General features: G+C 36.1%; 3 protein-coding genes and 1 non-coding gene across 6 annotated transcripts; 1 reads left to right on the forward strand and 3 right to left on the reverse strand.

The window, feature by feature from the left end:
* Positions 1–97: 97 nt before the first annotated feature.
* Positions 98–2,000, reverse strand: Emc10 (ER membrane protein complex subunit 10). The gene is made up of 4 exons (XM_071698238.1): positions 1,684–2,000; positions 1,338–1,601; positions 468–734; positions 98–384 (listed from the first exon to the last, which is right to left on the reverse strand). The coding sequence occupies exons 1-4, from the start codon at positions 1,741–1,743 to the stop codon at positions 298–300; spliced, it is 678 nt and encodes a 225-aa protein (XP_071554339.1). The 5' UTR covers positions 1,744–2,000; the 3' UTR covers positions 98–297.
* Positions 2,001–2,649: 649 nt separating this feature from the next.
* On the reverse strand, positions 2,650–5,332 carry LOC139768248 (soma ferritin-like). The gene is made up of 3 exons (XM_071698239.1): positions 4,838–5,332; positions 4,029–4,253; positions 2,650–3,276 (listed from the first exon to the last, which is right to left on the reverse strand). The coding sequence occupies exons 1-3, from the start codon at positions 4,934–4,936 to the stop codon at positions 3,091–3,093; spliced, it is 510 nt and encodes a 169-aa protein (XP_071554340.1). The 5' UTR covers positions 4,937–5,332; the 3' UTR covers positions 2,650–3,090.
* Trnaa-cgc (transfer RNA alanine (anticodon CGC)) lies at positions 3,396–3,467 on the reverse strand. Its single transcript has one exon. It is a non-coding gene; the product is annotated as a tRNA-Ala (tRNA).
* A 1,476-nt stretch (positions 5,333–6,808) lies between the features above and the next one.
* Positions 6,809–13,252, forward strand: LOC139768245 (tetratricopeptide repeat protein 17-like). 3 transcript variants are annotated; one of them, XM_071698235.1, is made up of 16 exons: positions 6,809–7,433; positions 7,611–7,867; positions 7,948–8,059; positions 8,139–8,365; positions 8,473–8,760; positions 8,831–9,168; positions 9,259–9,472; positions 9,546–9,789; positions 9,868–10,092; positions 10,247–10,415; positions 10,900–11,061; positions 11,472–11,632; positions 11,752–11,909; positions 11,994–12,219; positions 12,308–12,571; positions 12,651–13,252. In XM_071698235.1, the coding sequence occupies exons 1-16, from the start codon at positions 7,323–7,325 to the stop codon at positions 12,804–12,806; spliced, it is 3,312 nt and encodes a 1,103-aa protein (XP_071554336.1). In that variant the 5' UTR covers positions 6,809–7,322; the 3' UTR covers positions 12,807–13,252. The 3 variants fall into 3 exon arrangements, with proteins under 3 accessions (XP_071554336.1, XP_071554335.1, XP_071554337.1); XM_071698234.1 differs by having other exon boundaries at positions 6,810–7,433; positions 10,247–10,427; XM_071698236.1 differs by lacking the exon at positions 10,900–11,061 and having other exon boundaries at positions 6,810–7,433; positions 10,247–10,427.
* The last annotated feature ends 4,160 nt before the right edge of the window (positions 13,253–17,412 follow it).

The raw sequence follows: 17,412 nt of genomic DNA on the forward strand, positions 1-17,412 counted from the left end.
CTCTATCGTTTGTAGATGTCACAGCTGTACTGTACAATACCGTGCAATACCTACGTTATCATTATTCTGTTGTATTTAGAATAACGCAGTCAATACATCCAATTTAGTAATCGTATTTATTTTAGCAGAAATGTAATTATATGTATTACGTAATACTTTTAATTATAATTATTAAGTATAATTATTATTGATATTATTTCTATCACTTTATGAAATTATACTATAAATTTGAATAATTTCCACAAGACCACTCTTTGGGGTAAAATGTACACGCAGGCACAAATTATTTTTATTAGATCATTGTCTTTGTGCACTTCCGCCAGCTTCTGGATTCGTCGCGGATGATAGCAGCAGAAAAATCAAGAAAGGAACGATATACATCCACTGCAACAAAAATAAACGAGTTGTACGTAGACTCTTGTATACATATACATATATACAAACTTCTACAAAAACAATATTCTTACGTATTTCGCAAGGAATGAACGATTATCTTTGGTTTCCCCTCTCTCCCTTGCTTCTCGTTCTCGTTCAAGCTTCTGGATATATATAGCGGTGTCTGGGATTGGACCGCCATCCGGATATTTGACCACAACATTGGTGGTCCACATGTTCGTGAAGGGATTATCTAGCGTACAGGGTCCCGTGGATGAAATGCTCACAGCTATCGGCTCTGCTGTACTGTCCAGCCATATCGTTATGACGTCTTCCAGATCCGAGCCAAGCAGATAGCACTATAAATTGAAAACAATCAGCACATTCAAACATAATAAGAGTCTCCGCACAAAAATATAAGGAACAAGAAATAGATATCAGCCATTAGGACTAAGGAATCAGGAATCAAGCTGATGTAGCATTGATACATGGCTTCTAATAGGTCAAAAATCTATCGTCTGTTTCTGTTGCCTGTGTTTTTCATTGTACATCCAGTTTTATTCCTGATTCCTTAGGGTCGATATCACAGTCTCCGATTAACGTGATCCTCCGATTAAACTCACTCTGCATCTCTTTCTAACTGTCCCCCTAGAAAGAGACGAAAAGACAGTTAGAAAGAGATGCAGAGTAAGTTTAATCGGAGGATCACGTTAATCGGAGACTGTGATATCGGCCCTTAGTCCTCATTGCTAATTCTGTTCCACATTTTTCATTGTACGGGGGCCTTAAAACACAATGTACCATCAAATGAAAGAAACTAATAAGAATCGTCCACGTGTGTCATGTTCCTCGATCAAGATATTCTAAATCATCTTGGGCGAGCATCCTGGAGTAAGTTCTTATAAAGGAATCTATCGGTAGGACATGGACGATTTCTAGGGGCTTGCTCGCGAGACATTTACCGCTGGCACCGAGGTGAGGAACGCGATTTCGCTGCCGGAAGAGGTGCGAGCCAGCGCCTTCAGTCTGTACTTGCCGTCGTGCTCGGCAAGATTTTTCAGGGCGCTTATCTGGGCCGGCAGCAGACCGTTCTGCCCGACGACGGACGCGCCGCTACGCACGCTGGACACCGTGATGTTTCCCCGTTCCGTGAACACGGGCACCGGGTCGTCGTTGAACGCGTGCCCTAACCTCAACTGCAGCCAGCCGTCGTACTCGAGCTCGCTCTGGAAAATTGACCCTCGCGTCAAGTACGCGCACAAAGACCCGCCGCTGGCGTTTTTAAGAAACGTCGAAGGCTCCACTTACCCCGCAGACGAGCGAAGACGCGCAGAGCAGCGCACCGACGACGACGTACAACGGATGCATTTCTTACGGCGCGACTTGGCGCACGACGCTGACAGCTGACAGACGCACTGGGAATAATTACGAAGTCACCGACGCAAGGGCAGGGCCACGTGTCATTGTGCAATACCGATTTCTAGGGTTACGAGTTACGGCAGCTACTTAATACAGCTATCGCTGCGACCATGCCAACTCGTAGATCCGAGAGAACTCGCTGACTGACAGTATTGACAGTGACACTAGACACTACTGACGTAACTGACGCAGTGACGCAGTACGCACCGCACGAAGATTTTATAACGTGGCCACGTCGATAAGGTTGATGAGAAGCTCATTATTTTCAGCTGCATCTTCGCAAATCTTTCGAGATGACGAATCTCGTATCTTGCTCGGAAAGCGAAAAAGAGGACTGTAGAAAAATGTAGGAAAACATTTTTCAGAAATATATGTGACGAAATATAAAACATTAAAAAAAAAATATATATATATATATATATATATTACACAGTAAAATTAATCTCGCTATATAATCCGGCACTATTAAAAACCAGGCCGGATTAATGAATTTGCTATTGAAATGTATGAAATATAAGAGATAAATAAAATAATATTATGTGAAGTCGTCATAGTATATAAACATTAAAATGATTATATTAAATAAAAAATACATAAAACATAGGACATTTTTTACTTCAATTTATACCAAAAACTCTTTTAGTTCGTACAGTATGTCATATGTGACATATATGTGTGTTCATTAATGGTAAATTATCATCTAGTAGGCGAGCCTAAACCTATTTTTTATCAATGAAAATTCCAATTAGTTCGATTGCGAGAATACGATGCGGTTGACGAAATACGAGACATTTTGTACAATAACGATCGTTTTATTATTATTAGGGATTAGGTGAGCGAGTGTCTGGATCGCTGTAGAATCTTCAATAATTATTATTAATGTTTGATTTAAAACAGTACAATATCATGTGCGATTACAATTTGTAGAGCCTAGAAATATATGATACTTATATCTCAAAAAGTTAACTGCTAGATAATTGCACGAGTCAATTGATCATTTCTGCGTCGCATGATAAAATCACAGTAGCTACGTGCCTTCTTCCACAATCGGAATGCAAATGCGAACAACAATATATAATACGAACATTACGAACATCCGCTTCCTCGCCTATCTATATTCGTATACAGAATCTGTTTTCAACACGAATTTCTTATCAATCCTTTTTACCAAATTATTACGAATCAATACCGCGTTCTCGAGATATTTATCTAAAATCTCCTACTTGATGAGTGCCCTTTATTTTATTTAATTTTTTTGTGTTTTGGCAAATCTTTCAGATGCGACATTTGTTCATCTCAATCCTTCAGCTCCTTGTCGTAGATAAAGACCCCGAGGCCTTCCCCGACTCTCTCCAGATTAGTCACATGATCGGCGATCTCCTTTATCGCGTCCACCTGCTCCTGCAGGAACTCGGTCTCCAGGAAATCCAGGAAATTCGCGTCGTTGTGCGTCGAGGCGATCCCGTGCAGCTCGAGCAGCTTCTACAAAAATTAGAAAACGATCGATCGATAGAATAAAATCACGATTTTGCGTTGAATTAGCGCGAAACCGGACACGCGCGGGTCGCCTGACCGCGAAGCGGGAGAAAAAAAAAACTGGCTGGAGGAGCTGGGATTTGAACCCAGGACTTTCCGCATGCGAAGCGGACACTCTACCACTGAGTTACACCCCCAATCGCTACATGGTTGCGTAAAATCGCGCTACTTCCACTAAACGCGCGCGTTTAGCGGAAGAATTTATACCACTTGTAATAATTAAATTAACGAACAACGCGAGAACAACCTTGAGACTCAATTAGCGAAAAAAAAAAAAAAAACGCGCCAAGTTGGATTTTATTGTTAGTCACCTGTCTGACTTTCAGTATAGTATTTTGATTTACAATAAAATTTATAGCAATCATTAATACCTATTAAAAACTTAACAATCTTAACAGCAACATTGTTAATAATTTAATAAACGGTTTTGGACGTTAGTTATAAATTTTATCTTGTGAAAGACATCGACACAGGAGAGTGACAGTCACTTCTTCGATTTCGACGATTTTGCCAAACCGAGATGGGAAAAGAGAGATTCCTCGTTTAAATTAATCAGATTCAATATACCAGGTTAAGTTCAGGTGTGCCAGGTGTCCCTTTCTTTACTTTGCCACGCTATTCCCGGCGCGCGGCGGGTAAATCGATTACGCGCGCGTGCGCTCGCGTATACGCAACACACACATCACACATACACACACCTGATTCACTTTCTTCTCCAGCTGCAGAGCCTCCGTCATAGCGTCCTTCGCGCTGTTCCAGTCCCTCCTGGATGGCGCCTGGATGTCCGTCAGCACGACGTCGCCGCCCCGCTTGTTCTGATAAGTCAGAAATTTCATGGCATGCTCGCGTTCCTCGCCCGACGCCTTTTTAAAGTACTTATACAGGCCCGGTAACGCGACGTCGCTCCTGTCGAAGTAGTACGCCTGCAACGAAACGCGTGGCACATGGAAAAACGCATCGCGGGATAAATTCCGACAAGGGGGAGCGCGACATCACGCTTTACGATCAACGTAAATTCGTCGATCTCCTTCGGAACCGCGCTCTCGTTCGGTCGACGAACGGAGAACTTCGCCGTGGCGACTTTCATCGGCGAAAAACATCGATATATATGTAGTATCAGATTAGAGAAAGGGAGACGGAGCTAGAGGGAGAAGCATAATGGAACTCTACAACGTAATAGCTGAATGTATTCGACGAGAGCGAAAACAGCGGACGAAGATATCTCCCCTCGCAGCGTCTCCAATATTACATGAACGTAACTTTTACGTAACATCTAGATCGGCATGAAAGATTTAAACTGATTTAAACTGTAGTGTCATCGAGAGGCGCGCGTGTGCGACATATAGAGGAGCGATCTACGATTCTATCGGATTGCGCTCATTGTCAGCAATTGTCAGGGGTACACGCGAACACGCGCGGGGTGTTTCGATCGAGAGCGCGGTCAAGGGATGACGGAGGGATGACCGGAGAGCTCTGGGTTGTGTCTGGGATCGATACGCCGACTGACCATGGACAGATAAACATAACTGGCGTATAGCTCCAGATTGATTTGCTTGTTGAGCGCGTCCTCGCACTCCTCGTGGAAGTTCTGCCGCACTAGACTCATGGCTGCGAGACGAGGGTGGCCCTCACGCCGCGGAAAGGGACTGCGAAGAAGAAGACTGGCACTGCGCGCTCGCGATCTCGGCCTCGACTACCCCCCGATCTCGATTCTCGTTTCGTTTCGTTCGCGCTACGAGGATGACGCGGACGTCGGATAGGCACGGTGCCGCGGAGTCTCGAGGACTTTCATAACATTCCGCAATTGGCGGAGCAGTCGGCGTCAAGGAGTGCGGGCCGCGACACTGCACGCAGGCGCGGAATCACCTCGGCGTATACGCGTATACCTCGACAGTTGACGCGGAGAAAAGACTCCCCTGTCAAGGCCGCGCCGGCCGCGGCGGCGCCAGGAAAAGAGGCGCGATTGAAGTTAACGGAAAGTTTAGGACCGCGATTTGTAAAAGAAATAAATAAATAACGAAAATGTATAAACTAAAATTTTCGTCGAACGAGATCGGTTAATGCGACGCAACGCGCACGTTTGTCATACTGTTTGGAAGATACGGGAAGATAAGATATAATTTCAGTCGACTGAAATTATCATATTTTGCGACGATTAAATACATGCAGGCTCTCGAGAGTTTCGCGCGACTGCGATAAGCGAGATAATGCGATCGTTAGAAACGCGTCGTAAAAATGAAGCGTTGTTTTTCTACGACTCTACGTTGTTATGTAAAAAGAAATTTTTTCATAAAATTTGATTATGAGATCTCTGAGAATATCTTTTGAATTCGTACGAAAATCGGAAATTTTACCAAAGTGATATTTTTGTTTTTATATTCATCCTCACTCTAATCATTATAATCTTTTATCTCGAGCACAAAAAGTGTAGATGGATGTATTTCGTTGCAAGTTACCGTACAAGTCGTATCCCGTAAGGTAGAAAAACATTTGGAGGAAACGCCAATTGCAATTAAAAAAAAACATCTTCAATGTTTTTTAAAAATTGCAATTGATGTACAAATATTGATACAAACATATTAGCGCTACTAAACATCTGTCGCGTGTTCAAAGTCTCATGCACTTACTTATTTACAAACGCCAGATTTTATTTTTAGAAATTTCTCTCTCTCTCTCTCTCTCTCTCTCTCTCGTTTGCTCCAATCTAATCTATCTTTCATTTTGAGCAGAGATGAGGTACATTTGCTATGCGAACCTCATATATATTACATATTTGCGATAAAAGCTGTGAAAATTAGATAACCAATGATAAATATGTTATAAAATAAAAAAATTTGGATTTAATCGAGAAAATCGATAAGTTATACGTTATTTATATAAATAACAACATATTTATAAATATTATAAATATTATGTTGCGTTAAATATAATATAGTAATAATTATATTATACTAAAATATAAAAAAATAACGTATAAAACTTTTATAATTAGTTCAAAATTAAATTTTACAGAGTGTACTTAGCTAGAGTATTATATAGAGTAATTTCTAAATAACTTTATATATAATCGAATAAGATACAAGCCGTTTTCGGTCTAAGCTTAGATCTTAGGCAGCTCAATATTAATTTTTCCGTATATATGTATTAATTATTATTAATAATACATATATATTCCAACTTTTTACTGCGCGCCGATCCACAGCCGGATTTGAAACGCAGCTATCGTTGGAACATTAAAAACCCTTCCCTTTCCAAAATTAAATTGACGCGATTTAATTATTTAAAAACTGTAAAGAATTTACAGTTTTTAAATAATTTACAGTTTTTAAATAATTTCTAAATAACTTTATATACAATATATATATATATATATATATATATATATATATATACATATATATATATACAATAATATGAGTTATTAATAAATTTTTTGTAGAAATATTTAATGCCTTTCATTGTTTTTTCTTGCCCGTTCCGCGCTATCTGCATTTCCTACATTTTCTGCACTTTCTACACTTTCCGCACTATTAGTATTCTCAGGAATATTTGGATTAATGGGAAGACGCAGATTTTTTTTATTCCTTCAGACCCGTAGTAATGGAGTTCCAACTGCATTTCACGTTTAATACCTAAAAATTATGAAACCCAACGACAAAGATTTTATTATGACATTTTATTGTATCTTGTATCAATGGCTGGCAAGGCAACTTGACTTGGTGTTGATGATAGTCACTGACACCGCGTCGTGATCGACGTAATCGCGTACGTTTCGAATCGTCCTGAAGAAGCACTCCGGCAGGAAATACGCGACGCAATAGACGTCTTCGCGCGAATCTTGCTGTGCGCGGCGCATCTTGGACTTTGGACAGAAACACGCGTGTTGTTCTCGCAGCCGGCAGCCGACGCAGCCATGGTCTACGCCGCTGGGTTTCTCTCGCAGCAGAATCGATGAAGCCCGTGGCACGTTGTATGGGGTTATTTCGTGGAAAATGACCCGGCGCAACGTGTCCTGCAGGATTGCCACGGTGCTCGCGGTGATACTCGAAATCTCGGCCATCAAGCATTGGTATGTCACGGAAAATGGGAGAATTCAGCCGCAGGTGAGTGTTCCCCTCTTTCTCCATATAATTCAATGGAAACATTTGATTCTGATCTTTTCAATAGAATTGTCACATGTAAACGTAAAACATTGCGTTATTTCTTGATGACCTGGCAATTTTATCAATAGATATGTCTGGTCGCTTGGCATTGAACTACCTTCCTTTTCACATTTTCAGCACGACAGTGTCTTCGATATGCGCCGACCGTATGACCTTCTGGGATTTCTCGAGCAGGAAAAACGCAGGGAAACGGCCGATGCCATATACAAAAAGATCTCGAGGAAGGAGGTATCCATTGACAATCAGTTTGTTGGTCTAGGCATGGCTGATGCGGAAAGCTCCAACTCTGACTGTTTCTCGTGGGACAAGTCGTTGGCTGACGTCGACGTACACGCTAGCATTGTAATCGATTATAGACTTAAAGATGGGATAGAGTGAGTGATTATAATTAATATTTGAATTTGAGAAAATACTTGAATGTTGAAATAATGCTTTCTCTATCTCTCTATTACAGCCAAACTGATTACATGTTATATAACGTGGTAGCTAACAGTAAACAAACAGTTCCAGATTGTCAGAGAACATTTTCATTAGATTTCAGTATATATACATTCGAACATCTTAAAGTAAGTGACAACTCTTGTAACATTGCTCTTCATACCATAACTCTGTAACATATATGTAATGCCATTTTTGTTGTATCAGGCAATGCAAAACCGAAAGAATCTTACGCAGCGCAAAGAACTCAGCCTAATGAGGTATCTACCGTTGAACACTGATCTCAATCAATTTGGTCATCAACTCGCCTATAGCTTATCTCGCAATAGTACCTCCTGGATATACTTGAATCTAGCGTCGATTTATTGGCGGATTATGGGAAATGCTTACAATGCTTTAGAGTGCAGTCGTAGAGCGATTGTATGCGCTCCAAGGTAATATAATAAGAAACTCGTTTAGAAGATACTAGAGAAAAAGCGTCGCCGGAAGACCACCGTGTAATTTTACTGATCTCGTAACGAAAGCATTGTACGTGATTAAGGCAATATCGCGATATTCCTCTTCTGACTACTGCCGGCATTTTACACGCTGCGAGGTATTCTGGCGAAGCTGCGATTATTTTGCATGCGGCGATAGATCATAATCCAACAGAGAGTTATCATCATCTGGCGCTGGGCCATATTTACACATCTCTCGGCGACTTCGATCGATCTGCAGCGTGCTATGATAACTGTTTGAGATTGGCGCCCGACATGATAGAGGCCAAACAGATGAAGTACGCCATATTATGCCATCGTTTCTTGGAAACATCTTTACTGTTATTTGATCAGTAAGTTCATATCATTATTCCTCGTTTAAACAGCTGTGCTGAAAAACGTTTATGATTATGATTATTACAGGCGCTTGCGGAATGTGTTGGCAGAGATACATGCGTATCAGGATTGGAAGGAGGAGTGGTTCAAACTCTATGAGCATATGCTCTGGGAGCAAAATATTAAATCTGCCACCAGAGAAATTAAGCTCGCTTTTGTGCGAGAGCAGAATCTGCATTTACTCGCGATAAATCCGGTTGAGAGGTCAATTCATCATATCGATAATAACATTGTATTATCTTATATGGATTTAGGAGATAGGAAAAAAATAGCTGAGAATATGCTACAGAATGTTCATGTTAGTCTTCACCTGTTGAAAAATCTGCAAAAACAAGTGAAGGAGCACAGTAATCGTATCACAAAAGGTAATTTTTGTAACTTGCAGCAGATGTAGCTTTTACGAATTTTACAACCTATATATTGCAAGTAGTAAAATCTATTTAATATTGTTACAGACATGATGACGGAATTAAATATAGAGTATAATAATTTATTTGCTTCACCAACAAAGAGTCCAAAATATCACAATGTGGAAATTAAGAAGGGAAATGAAGATTTTGAAGCTGATTACTGGCCAAAGATATCCGACTGTGATAGTTCTATGCTAATGTTTGGAGATGGAAAACAATATTTACCTATTTATTTATCGCCTGAAAACAAAGGTTACGCGTAAGTGTACTTCAAACTTTTTTCCGTATTATATCATATAATGTATTAATTCTATGTTTCTATATATTACTAGAACACATTTGTTCGTAAATGAATTGATTGATATAGAGCCATGGAAGAAGCATCCATTACCATGGCATCCACCAATATGCCAATCACCTAAATCGTTTAATGAGAGATATATTACGCATACGTTACTAGACGCGACGATGCAGCAGCATTCGCCGGACGCTTCTCTGAAACCATTTCTACATAATTTAGTTCAAACTGCGGACTTGGCAGAAATTGGTCAAAGGATTTTGACGGCAACTGAAGCGGTATAATTTATTATTTTCTTATTATTACATACATAATCATAATTTTCTGATAAAAAAATTAATTATGTTTTAAAACAGAAAGTAGCAGCTCCATGGGTGTTGTCTATGCTCGCATCTTTACATTGGAGAGTAGTAGGAAAACCTCGTTTAGCCTTGGATTGTCTTCAATTAGCATTGGAAAATGTTCCTAAAGAATTTAAAGATGTACCTTTAATTAGTATAGCTTCGATACACCACAAAGTAGGTTTAATTGACGATGCTTTAAGAATTACGGACAAAGCTTTACAAATTAATGCTGTGGAGGTATGCATGAAGAATATAATTAAATTTTGTATCATAGGAAGACCTTTGTTTCTATACACAAATAATATTTCCACAAAACTCAAAAAGACCATTTTTTAAATCTACTTATTGACTGGACAAAGAAAAATTATATATTTTGCAATTTATATTTCAGCCAATGACTAATTTTTTGTTTGGTATATTATTGAATATAAAAGGAAATTATACAGGGGCTATACATTACTTGAAACAAGCGTTAAGGGTGGATTCACATTTGTATGACGGTAGGGCATTAATGTTATTGAAAACATTAGCCTGTCGCGAAAAATTTAATGTTATTACAGGTAATTGTCTAGGTATGTATAAATGTATATAATTAACACAATTTCATGAGATAGTTTCAACACATTTTTTAAATATTTGATATAATCTTTTGCACATCTTCACGTTATTTTTCGTTTATTTTATATTGTTTATGTTGCACAAATTCTATGAAAGGTGTATAATTTATTTTTATTGTAAATAGTGATAATTATAGAGTTCAAAGTAATGAATTAAAAATAATAGGGAAAGTAAAAGAAAGAAAGAAAAATATGGATTAACTTCTCACTTCTTTTTCTTATTTCTTTAATTTGATTTTTCCTTCATTTTTTAACATTTTCTAATCTTTAATTTTGTTTTTTTGCGATTATTGTTTTATTGTTTGTAATTGAATTTGCACAGAATATGTTTTTTCAGTTGATTAATTTTGTTCACTGTTGACGGTACTGTGTTCTAAAAAACGCAGGTTATTGTGATGAATAATGACAAACATTGTCATAATCACAGGCTGTGAAGAACAAAGAATTAATTTACACAAACATTCTACGAACCTGCCTTCTGTCTTACTTACTAAATATAATTTGCAAGCAAGTGATACATTTTTACGTAAACGGCAAGTCAAGAATTGTAAACATAAGTATGTTTCAACAGAGACAGAAGAAAGAACAGGTGTGTACTTTCGCACATATATCTTAAGAGTAGACTCCGTTTTTAGACTGTGTGCTATGTACTTTTTATTGACACAATCTTGAATTTACGTTTGTTGTTTTTTTGCTTGGAGCAAAACTTAATTTTGGCTTATAATCACGTATTTTATGTTGTCATAATCTTGTCTTGTTATTTGTGTTTTTTTCCTTGTATGATAGTATATAATAAAGATTATTGTTATTTCTTTATGCCTCTTTTATTATTTTACCTGTTTTGGATGTCATGTAATTTGATTTTATTTTATATACATGATGTACTGCATAAATGCAGAGCTAATGCTTTTTTTGTAGTGTTTTTTTTTTCAAAATTAAATTTAAAAACAAATTTTCTATTACTATATCCCAGTTGATAGATGAAAACTGTTGTTATAGGGATGAATTGTTGGAGTAATCACAAAATTGGATTATTGGACGTATCATACTACAGTAAGAAAGAACATGTGCGCCAAGGTCTTATACATTCTTTATTACTTCCTAATAGCGCAACTAAACTACATGAACCACATGTGCATATGACTAAAATTTCAGATAATGTAAGCAAGCAATTCCCACGATAAAATTACACATTAAAGATAAGATAACACTTTATATTATTTCATATATTTAATTTATAAATCCCTGAAATGGTTTATAAATAATTTTTATATCGAAGGATATGCTATATACATATACCGATTCATCGTTTGATAAGATGTCTGACAATCAAAAGGAGTCGTATTATCCAAATAAGGATGAATGCGACGAGCTCAAGTATGAGGACTGGGCTGCTTCTTTATTCGTATTTCATAAATTTATACGACGAAATGTAACGTACGTAATCGGCAAATTATGAAAAATATACTACAGTACACATATATTATATAAATTATTTGTAAATTAATTCTTCGATTTCAGCATTGAAGATGAGATCGAGTCATTGGACAATGATATCCCGAACTTACAGCCAGTATGTAATAAGAGTAATTCTGAAATGAGTCGTGTAACAGAGGTGATGCAATTCTCGCAGTTACTGCAATATAAAGCTGAACTCGATATGGCCGAGTGGCTGATGATGATAACTGGAACGCAGAACGAAACTTTGCAAGGACTCGGGACCAAAATTGCATTTGCTTTGCAAAAGGTGAATTATCAGATCCTATAATTACATATTCGGTGTTTTACGTATTCGGTGCGTCACATTATAATCAATATATGTTGCCTTGAATTAGCACTATGCTTCTTGGACCTTGGCAATAGCTGCATCATTTTATTGGCGCGTGGCAGGCGACAGTCGCAAAGCATTGGATTGCATGTGGCAAAGTCTAGAGAACACTCCAAAGGATATGCAAGACATACTTCTTGTGAATCTGGCGTCTTTACTGAGTTCGCAGAATTATTTCCACGAGGCCCTCGAAATCGCTCAGATAGCACTCTCAATTGGTCCGGACTTCATAATCAATCACTATGTTGTCGCTAATCTTCATGCTGCTTTGGTAAATTAAATATTATTACACCAGTTACAAGTTGTATTACATAATGAAGCAGACATTTAACTCACACTTTTTTTTACAGGGTGACTTCGAGACCGCTGCAAGTTTCTACAGATCTTCACTTGAACTCGATCCAAATTTCGAGCCAGCTATTACGAGATTGCGAGTAATACTATGTTTCTTGTTGTTTGACGATAAAAAATTTGCAATGAGTGAGATATTGCGGAATATTTTGTGAAACTACTTTTTGCAAATTGTTAATGCGAAGTAATTTGATAAAAGTGCCTTTTTATATTGTTAATGTGGAACATGAGGAAGAATGTTACAGTATTAAAAACCATGAAGAAGCAATTCTCATAGGCTATGTGTATCGCAATTATATAATTTTAAAATGAAGAAAAAAAATAGTTGGATAATGACACAAATTTTGTTAAATTATTACAGAATTTCACAATTGAACAAGATATATTTTCACGTGAAATTTCTAAATTTAGCATCGGTGTTTCGAAGTAAATAGAACAGAGATTTAAGAAAACGAGCACATTTTTAAATGTATTATTTAATTATCTGTTATAGATATTGTTTATTCTCACAGATGTGATAATTCTTGTTGTATCAGTGATTATGCCATGAGTACGTTATTGAAATGTAAAAAGCATCGAATAAAAATGAATTTTGCAATGATCTTGACATTTATGTTTGCTTACACTAGAATTGTATACAATTCGAATCGCGCGACAGCAAGTGAAGGTGTTATATTCAAATTTTTCATCAGATTAATTCTGAGTCGAGTGACGCATCGCGACGCGTTTATTTAACGAATACAGCTATAATTAATACTGTAATGAACTGTAATTTAATCGTAGTTTAGTATTTGACAATTGCGTAGTATAGATTCAGTGTTCGTACATTGGAGATTTTATTTTACATTACCTTATATTATATAGTTCTTTTTTATAAAATGCGTATTTCGCAAAATATATTTAGTTGAAGTCCAACTGTAATGCAAGAAATAAATATGTGGAGTCATATGGTTCGGATATCGCTTAATTATATCATAATACAAGATAATAGTTGCTGCAAAACGTGATTGTATTATACTTACTGTCGTTAAAAGCGCGAAAAGTGCACCAAAGTGCAGATGGGTGCAACAGGTGCAGCATTCAGCATTGCCAGCATTCATCCAATATCATGATATGGTTGATCAATAGTTGATCCTGCTGCTTGAAATTGTGTGTGACCGTGCTATTTACGTATTTCTTCGCGATGACATGACAGGCAGATTTTCCGCCTTTACTTTAAATTCAGTCGAAAGGATCGTGTTTTTACGCGAGCGTATTTTTTCGTTGTGATGTGATAAAGTCACATCGACCATACAAAGTGCCGCGCGGTCGCCGCGGTCGGTGTGTTTTATAGTGGTTAATGCGATTAATTTATGTTTTCGCGAACGAGCGTTGCACGAGTGCGTTCGTGCGTAAATTGTATGAATCGTGAATCGTGAGCACAGGAGTATGTCGTGAGTGGCAACGGAGAGAGAGAGAGAGAGACAAGATAAGGCATCGGGTGTCGGTGGAACAATCACAGGTGGGCATATTTATTTATTTATTATTTATCACGGTCTTTGCCATTCCAAAGCTCCCAAGCGCAATTTGATTCATTCACTGCAATATCGAGGATTTATATGATTGCACCTAACGGAAAATTAATCCATCGTTTTGGACATATACATATGCTATGTATAACGAATAATATCGTAAAATAATAGCAGTATAATATCATTAGTGTTACCGAATACAGTGTCGGTATCGCGTCGGTAATGCGACAGTTCCATCAAGTGAACTCCGTGCGATCGTAGCATCGCCGGATACAATACCTCGCGTCGGTAATGCAAATGCGCGCGACAGTTCGGTCAAGTCAACTCCGTGAGATCGTAGTATTGCCTGCACAATGGGCTTATGGGCGTCGCGTTGATTGTTATGTGAAAAATCGAATTAATTGAAATATATGATGATATTTAACAATTGCGATTATTTATATTTAGAAATTAGAAATTAATTTTATTCCTTTTTAACATTTATTTAACAGACAAAATAAAAAATGCGCGCAATGATTATTTTGCAAAATATTAATTATCTAGGACATTAATTTCATTTAGATACATTTATTTTACAAATTAATAGGAATGTTACAATTCCGTTGCTGTGCATCTTCTGTCGGTGTCTTAAATTATTTTTATCTTTATTTTAAAATGATATAAACATTATGTCAAATATATATAAAATGTATACAATATATATGTGTCAGAAATAAAAACGGAATTTTATTTTATTATGTAATAGGAAAAACAGGAGAATCAGAGAATACGCATAATATATGTATTAAAATACACGCATATGTCGAAATATATAGCAAGAAATATAATAAAAGAACCACGAAGAATTAAAAATTTTTTCTAATAGTTATTAAGTAAGGGGTTCCAAGCTGATCGAATTACTGAAAGTGAAATATTAATTTGTAAAGAATTAATAAATATGTTTATTCAGTGTTCAGCGTATACGCTCGCGCTTCTCTTCGCAACTCTCTCCTATCCGCTTCTTGACACTTTCACTTTTTAAACAATATACCAAGCTATAAGCCCGCATCTTTTTTTAAAACAACTTTACAACTTTACAGTACTTAAAAATTTAAATTTGCAATGATAATAAATGTAACACTAAAATATATCAGTTATTCTTGTCAATTACTTATAATATTATAATATTTTAAAAATTAAAATTTTAAATTAAAAATATTAAAGATAAATATATTATCTTTCATAGATTTATTACTTTAAAATAAATCTGAAATAACAAATTTTATTTACTTCAGTATTTTTAAGCTTTCTTCTCAAATTTGCAGAGAAGGTTCGACAACCTTTTAAAAATATTTCTAAAATCTGAAACTTTGCAGAAATAAAATACGGCAGGTGTAAACTTAATTACATAGCAATTTCTTGTTTCGGCTGGTAAACAGTTCTAAACGTGAAAAAATCTCTTCAAAGAAAATTTGACTTTTCATATTTTCATCAACATTTCAAAGACTAAGAGATATTGAAAAAATAATGTCTATTATGCTGACAGCCACTTTAGCACAAATAAAACATATATACATAGAAATTTAGTGCTCTTTTGTTGTTAATTTGTTGCTCTATTCCAGATTTTGTTGCTGCAGCTATTTTGAAAAAAAAAAAAACAGTGGCTGTGCTAGCTTAAGTTTAAGTTAGCACAGCCACATAAAAAAAACAAGATTAAAAAAACAATGACATATTTATTTAGTGCTATTTTGTTTTTTTTGTTCTATTCCCAAATTCGTTACATCACCTCTACCATGAAAAAACCATCCCTATGTACTTTTAGAAAATTTTTGTACTTTTGTGAAAAAATCTGCTGGTTAAAGTTTTTGTGTACAGAATAATCAACATATACATGTGTAGATTTAATATATGTCTACTATGTTAATTGAATTTAACAAATATAAAATGTAAAATTATTAAAATAATTTAAAAGATATGTTAAAGTAACACAATTTAAACGTATTTATTAAATGTGTTAGATTTTAATAGAATTTATAGAATTTAATAGAAACAGAAGAAGAGTGTTGATTTTACTCTATAACAGAAGTGGAGATAATTCAACATAAGATTCAACATAAAAGTTATGTTAATTATACACACAACTAACTTCAAATTACGATCAAAATTACATTTCTATTCTGTTGAAATATTAACATAGTATCGGTGTTACTATTTAACACATTATTTTAAATTAACACAAAAATTTGAGTGAACCGTTTGGGACATGTGATTTTTGTTATATTTAACACAAATTTTCCAACTGTAATTAATCTCACCTTAGCACAACACCTTAAAAATTCCAGTAATTAAAGAAATATCTCGATGGATTATTTATATTACTTTAATTTTGTTGCTTTACATTTTCGTCGATCCCGATTTTGTTGCTCCGCCCTTATTATCACAAAAGTGAAACAACAAAATCAAAATGATGTGATTTCCGTCGAGATATTCCTTGAAAATGTTATTATAAGATGTAGTGCTAGATAATTAGAAATAATTTTCTGATGATAAGGGCGGAGTAACAAAATCGGAGTTGATGAAAATGTTAACCAACAAAATTAAAATGATATAATTTATCTATATATTTCTTGAAATTTGAATTTTTAAGATGTTGTGCAAGATAGAATAACTTGGGGTAGTTTTCTGATGACAGAGGCTGAGTAACAAAATCGGCGCCAACAAAAATGTGGAGCAACAAATTCAAAATGATATAATCCGTCGAGATTTTATTTGAAATTCGAGTTATAAGGTGTTGTGATAGGTTAGGAGTAACTAGGGATAGTTTTCTGATGAGGCGAAGCAACAAAATCGGAGTGGATGAAAATGTTAACCAACAAAATCAATCTAAAATAATTCGTCAAGATATTTCTTTAAACTGAATTTTAAAGTATTGTGCTAGATGGAAATAATTAGGGATTGTTTTCTGATGATAGCGGCGGAGCAATAAAATCAGGTTCGACAAAAATGTATAAAGCAACAATTAAGTATACAAAAACAAGGCAAATGAGAGCCAATACGTATGTTGGTCGGGCGACGGTTACAATAATAAACAATTAATTAAAAAAAATAACAAACGTTTCGGTCCTTTGATTTAGACCTTCCTCAGTGTGATAAAAAGAGTCAAGACATTCAGTTGTGATAACGTATCCGAAAGGTTGTAGAATCCGAAAATGCAGTCGTGATACCAATATCAAAGGTTCCTCAGTCGCAACATGATTGTAAGAGTATCGAT

Source organism: Temnothorax nylanderi, unplaced genomic scaffold (genome assembly GCF_030848795.1).
Source record: "Temnothorax nylanderi isolate EJ_2023f unplaced genomic scaffold, tnyl_v1.0 TNYL_tig0015_pilon, whole genome shotgun sequence".
In the NCBI taxonomy this organism is placed as follows: Eukaryota; Metazoa; Arthropoda; class Insecta; order Hymenoptera; family Formicidae; genus Temnothorax; species Temnothorax nylanderi.

Coding starts and splice junctions, on each gene's coding strand:
- LOC139768248 (XM_071698239.1), bottom strand. CDS start 4,936: ATGAGTCTAGTGCGGCAGAACTTCCACGAGGAGTGCGAGGACGCGCTC. Junction 4,254..4,837: donor GTTATGTTTATCTGTCCATG/GTCAGTCGGCGT, acceptor GTTTCGTTGCAG/GCGTACTACTTCGACAGGAG. Junction 3,277..4,028: donor TGGAGAAGAAAGTGAATCAG/GTGTGTGTATGT, acceptor TAATTTTTGTAG/AAGCTGCTCGAGCTGCACGG.
- Emc10 (XM_071698238.1), bottom strand. CDS start 1,743: ATGCATCCGTTGTACGTCGTCGTCGGTGCGCTGCTCTGCGCGTCTTCG. Junction 1,602..1,683: donor CGTCTTCGCTCGTCTGCGGG/GTAAGTGGAGCC, acceptor TCAATTTTCCAG/AGCGAGCTCGAGTACGACGG. Junction 735..1,337: donor TCCTCACCTCGGTGCCAGCG/GTAAATGTCTCG, acceptor TTCAATTTATAG/TGCTATCTGCTTGGCTCGGA.
- LOC139768245 (XM_071698234.1), top strand. CDS start 7,323: ATGACCCGGCGCAACGTGTCCTGCAGGATTGCCACGGTGCTCGCGGTG. Junction 8,366..8,472: donor GCGATTGTATGCGCTCCAAG/GTAATATAATAA, acceptor TACGTGATTAAG/GCAATATCGCGATATTCCTC. Junction 9,169..9,258: donor CAGTAATCGTATCACAAAAG/GTAATTTTTGTA, acceptor ATATTGTTACAG/ACATGATGACGGAATTAAAT.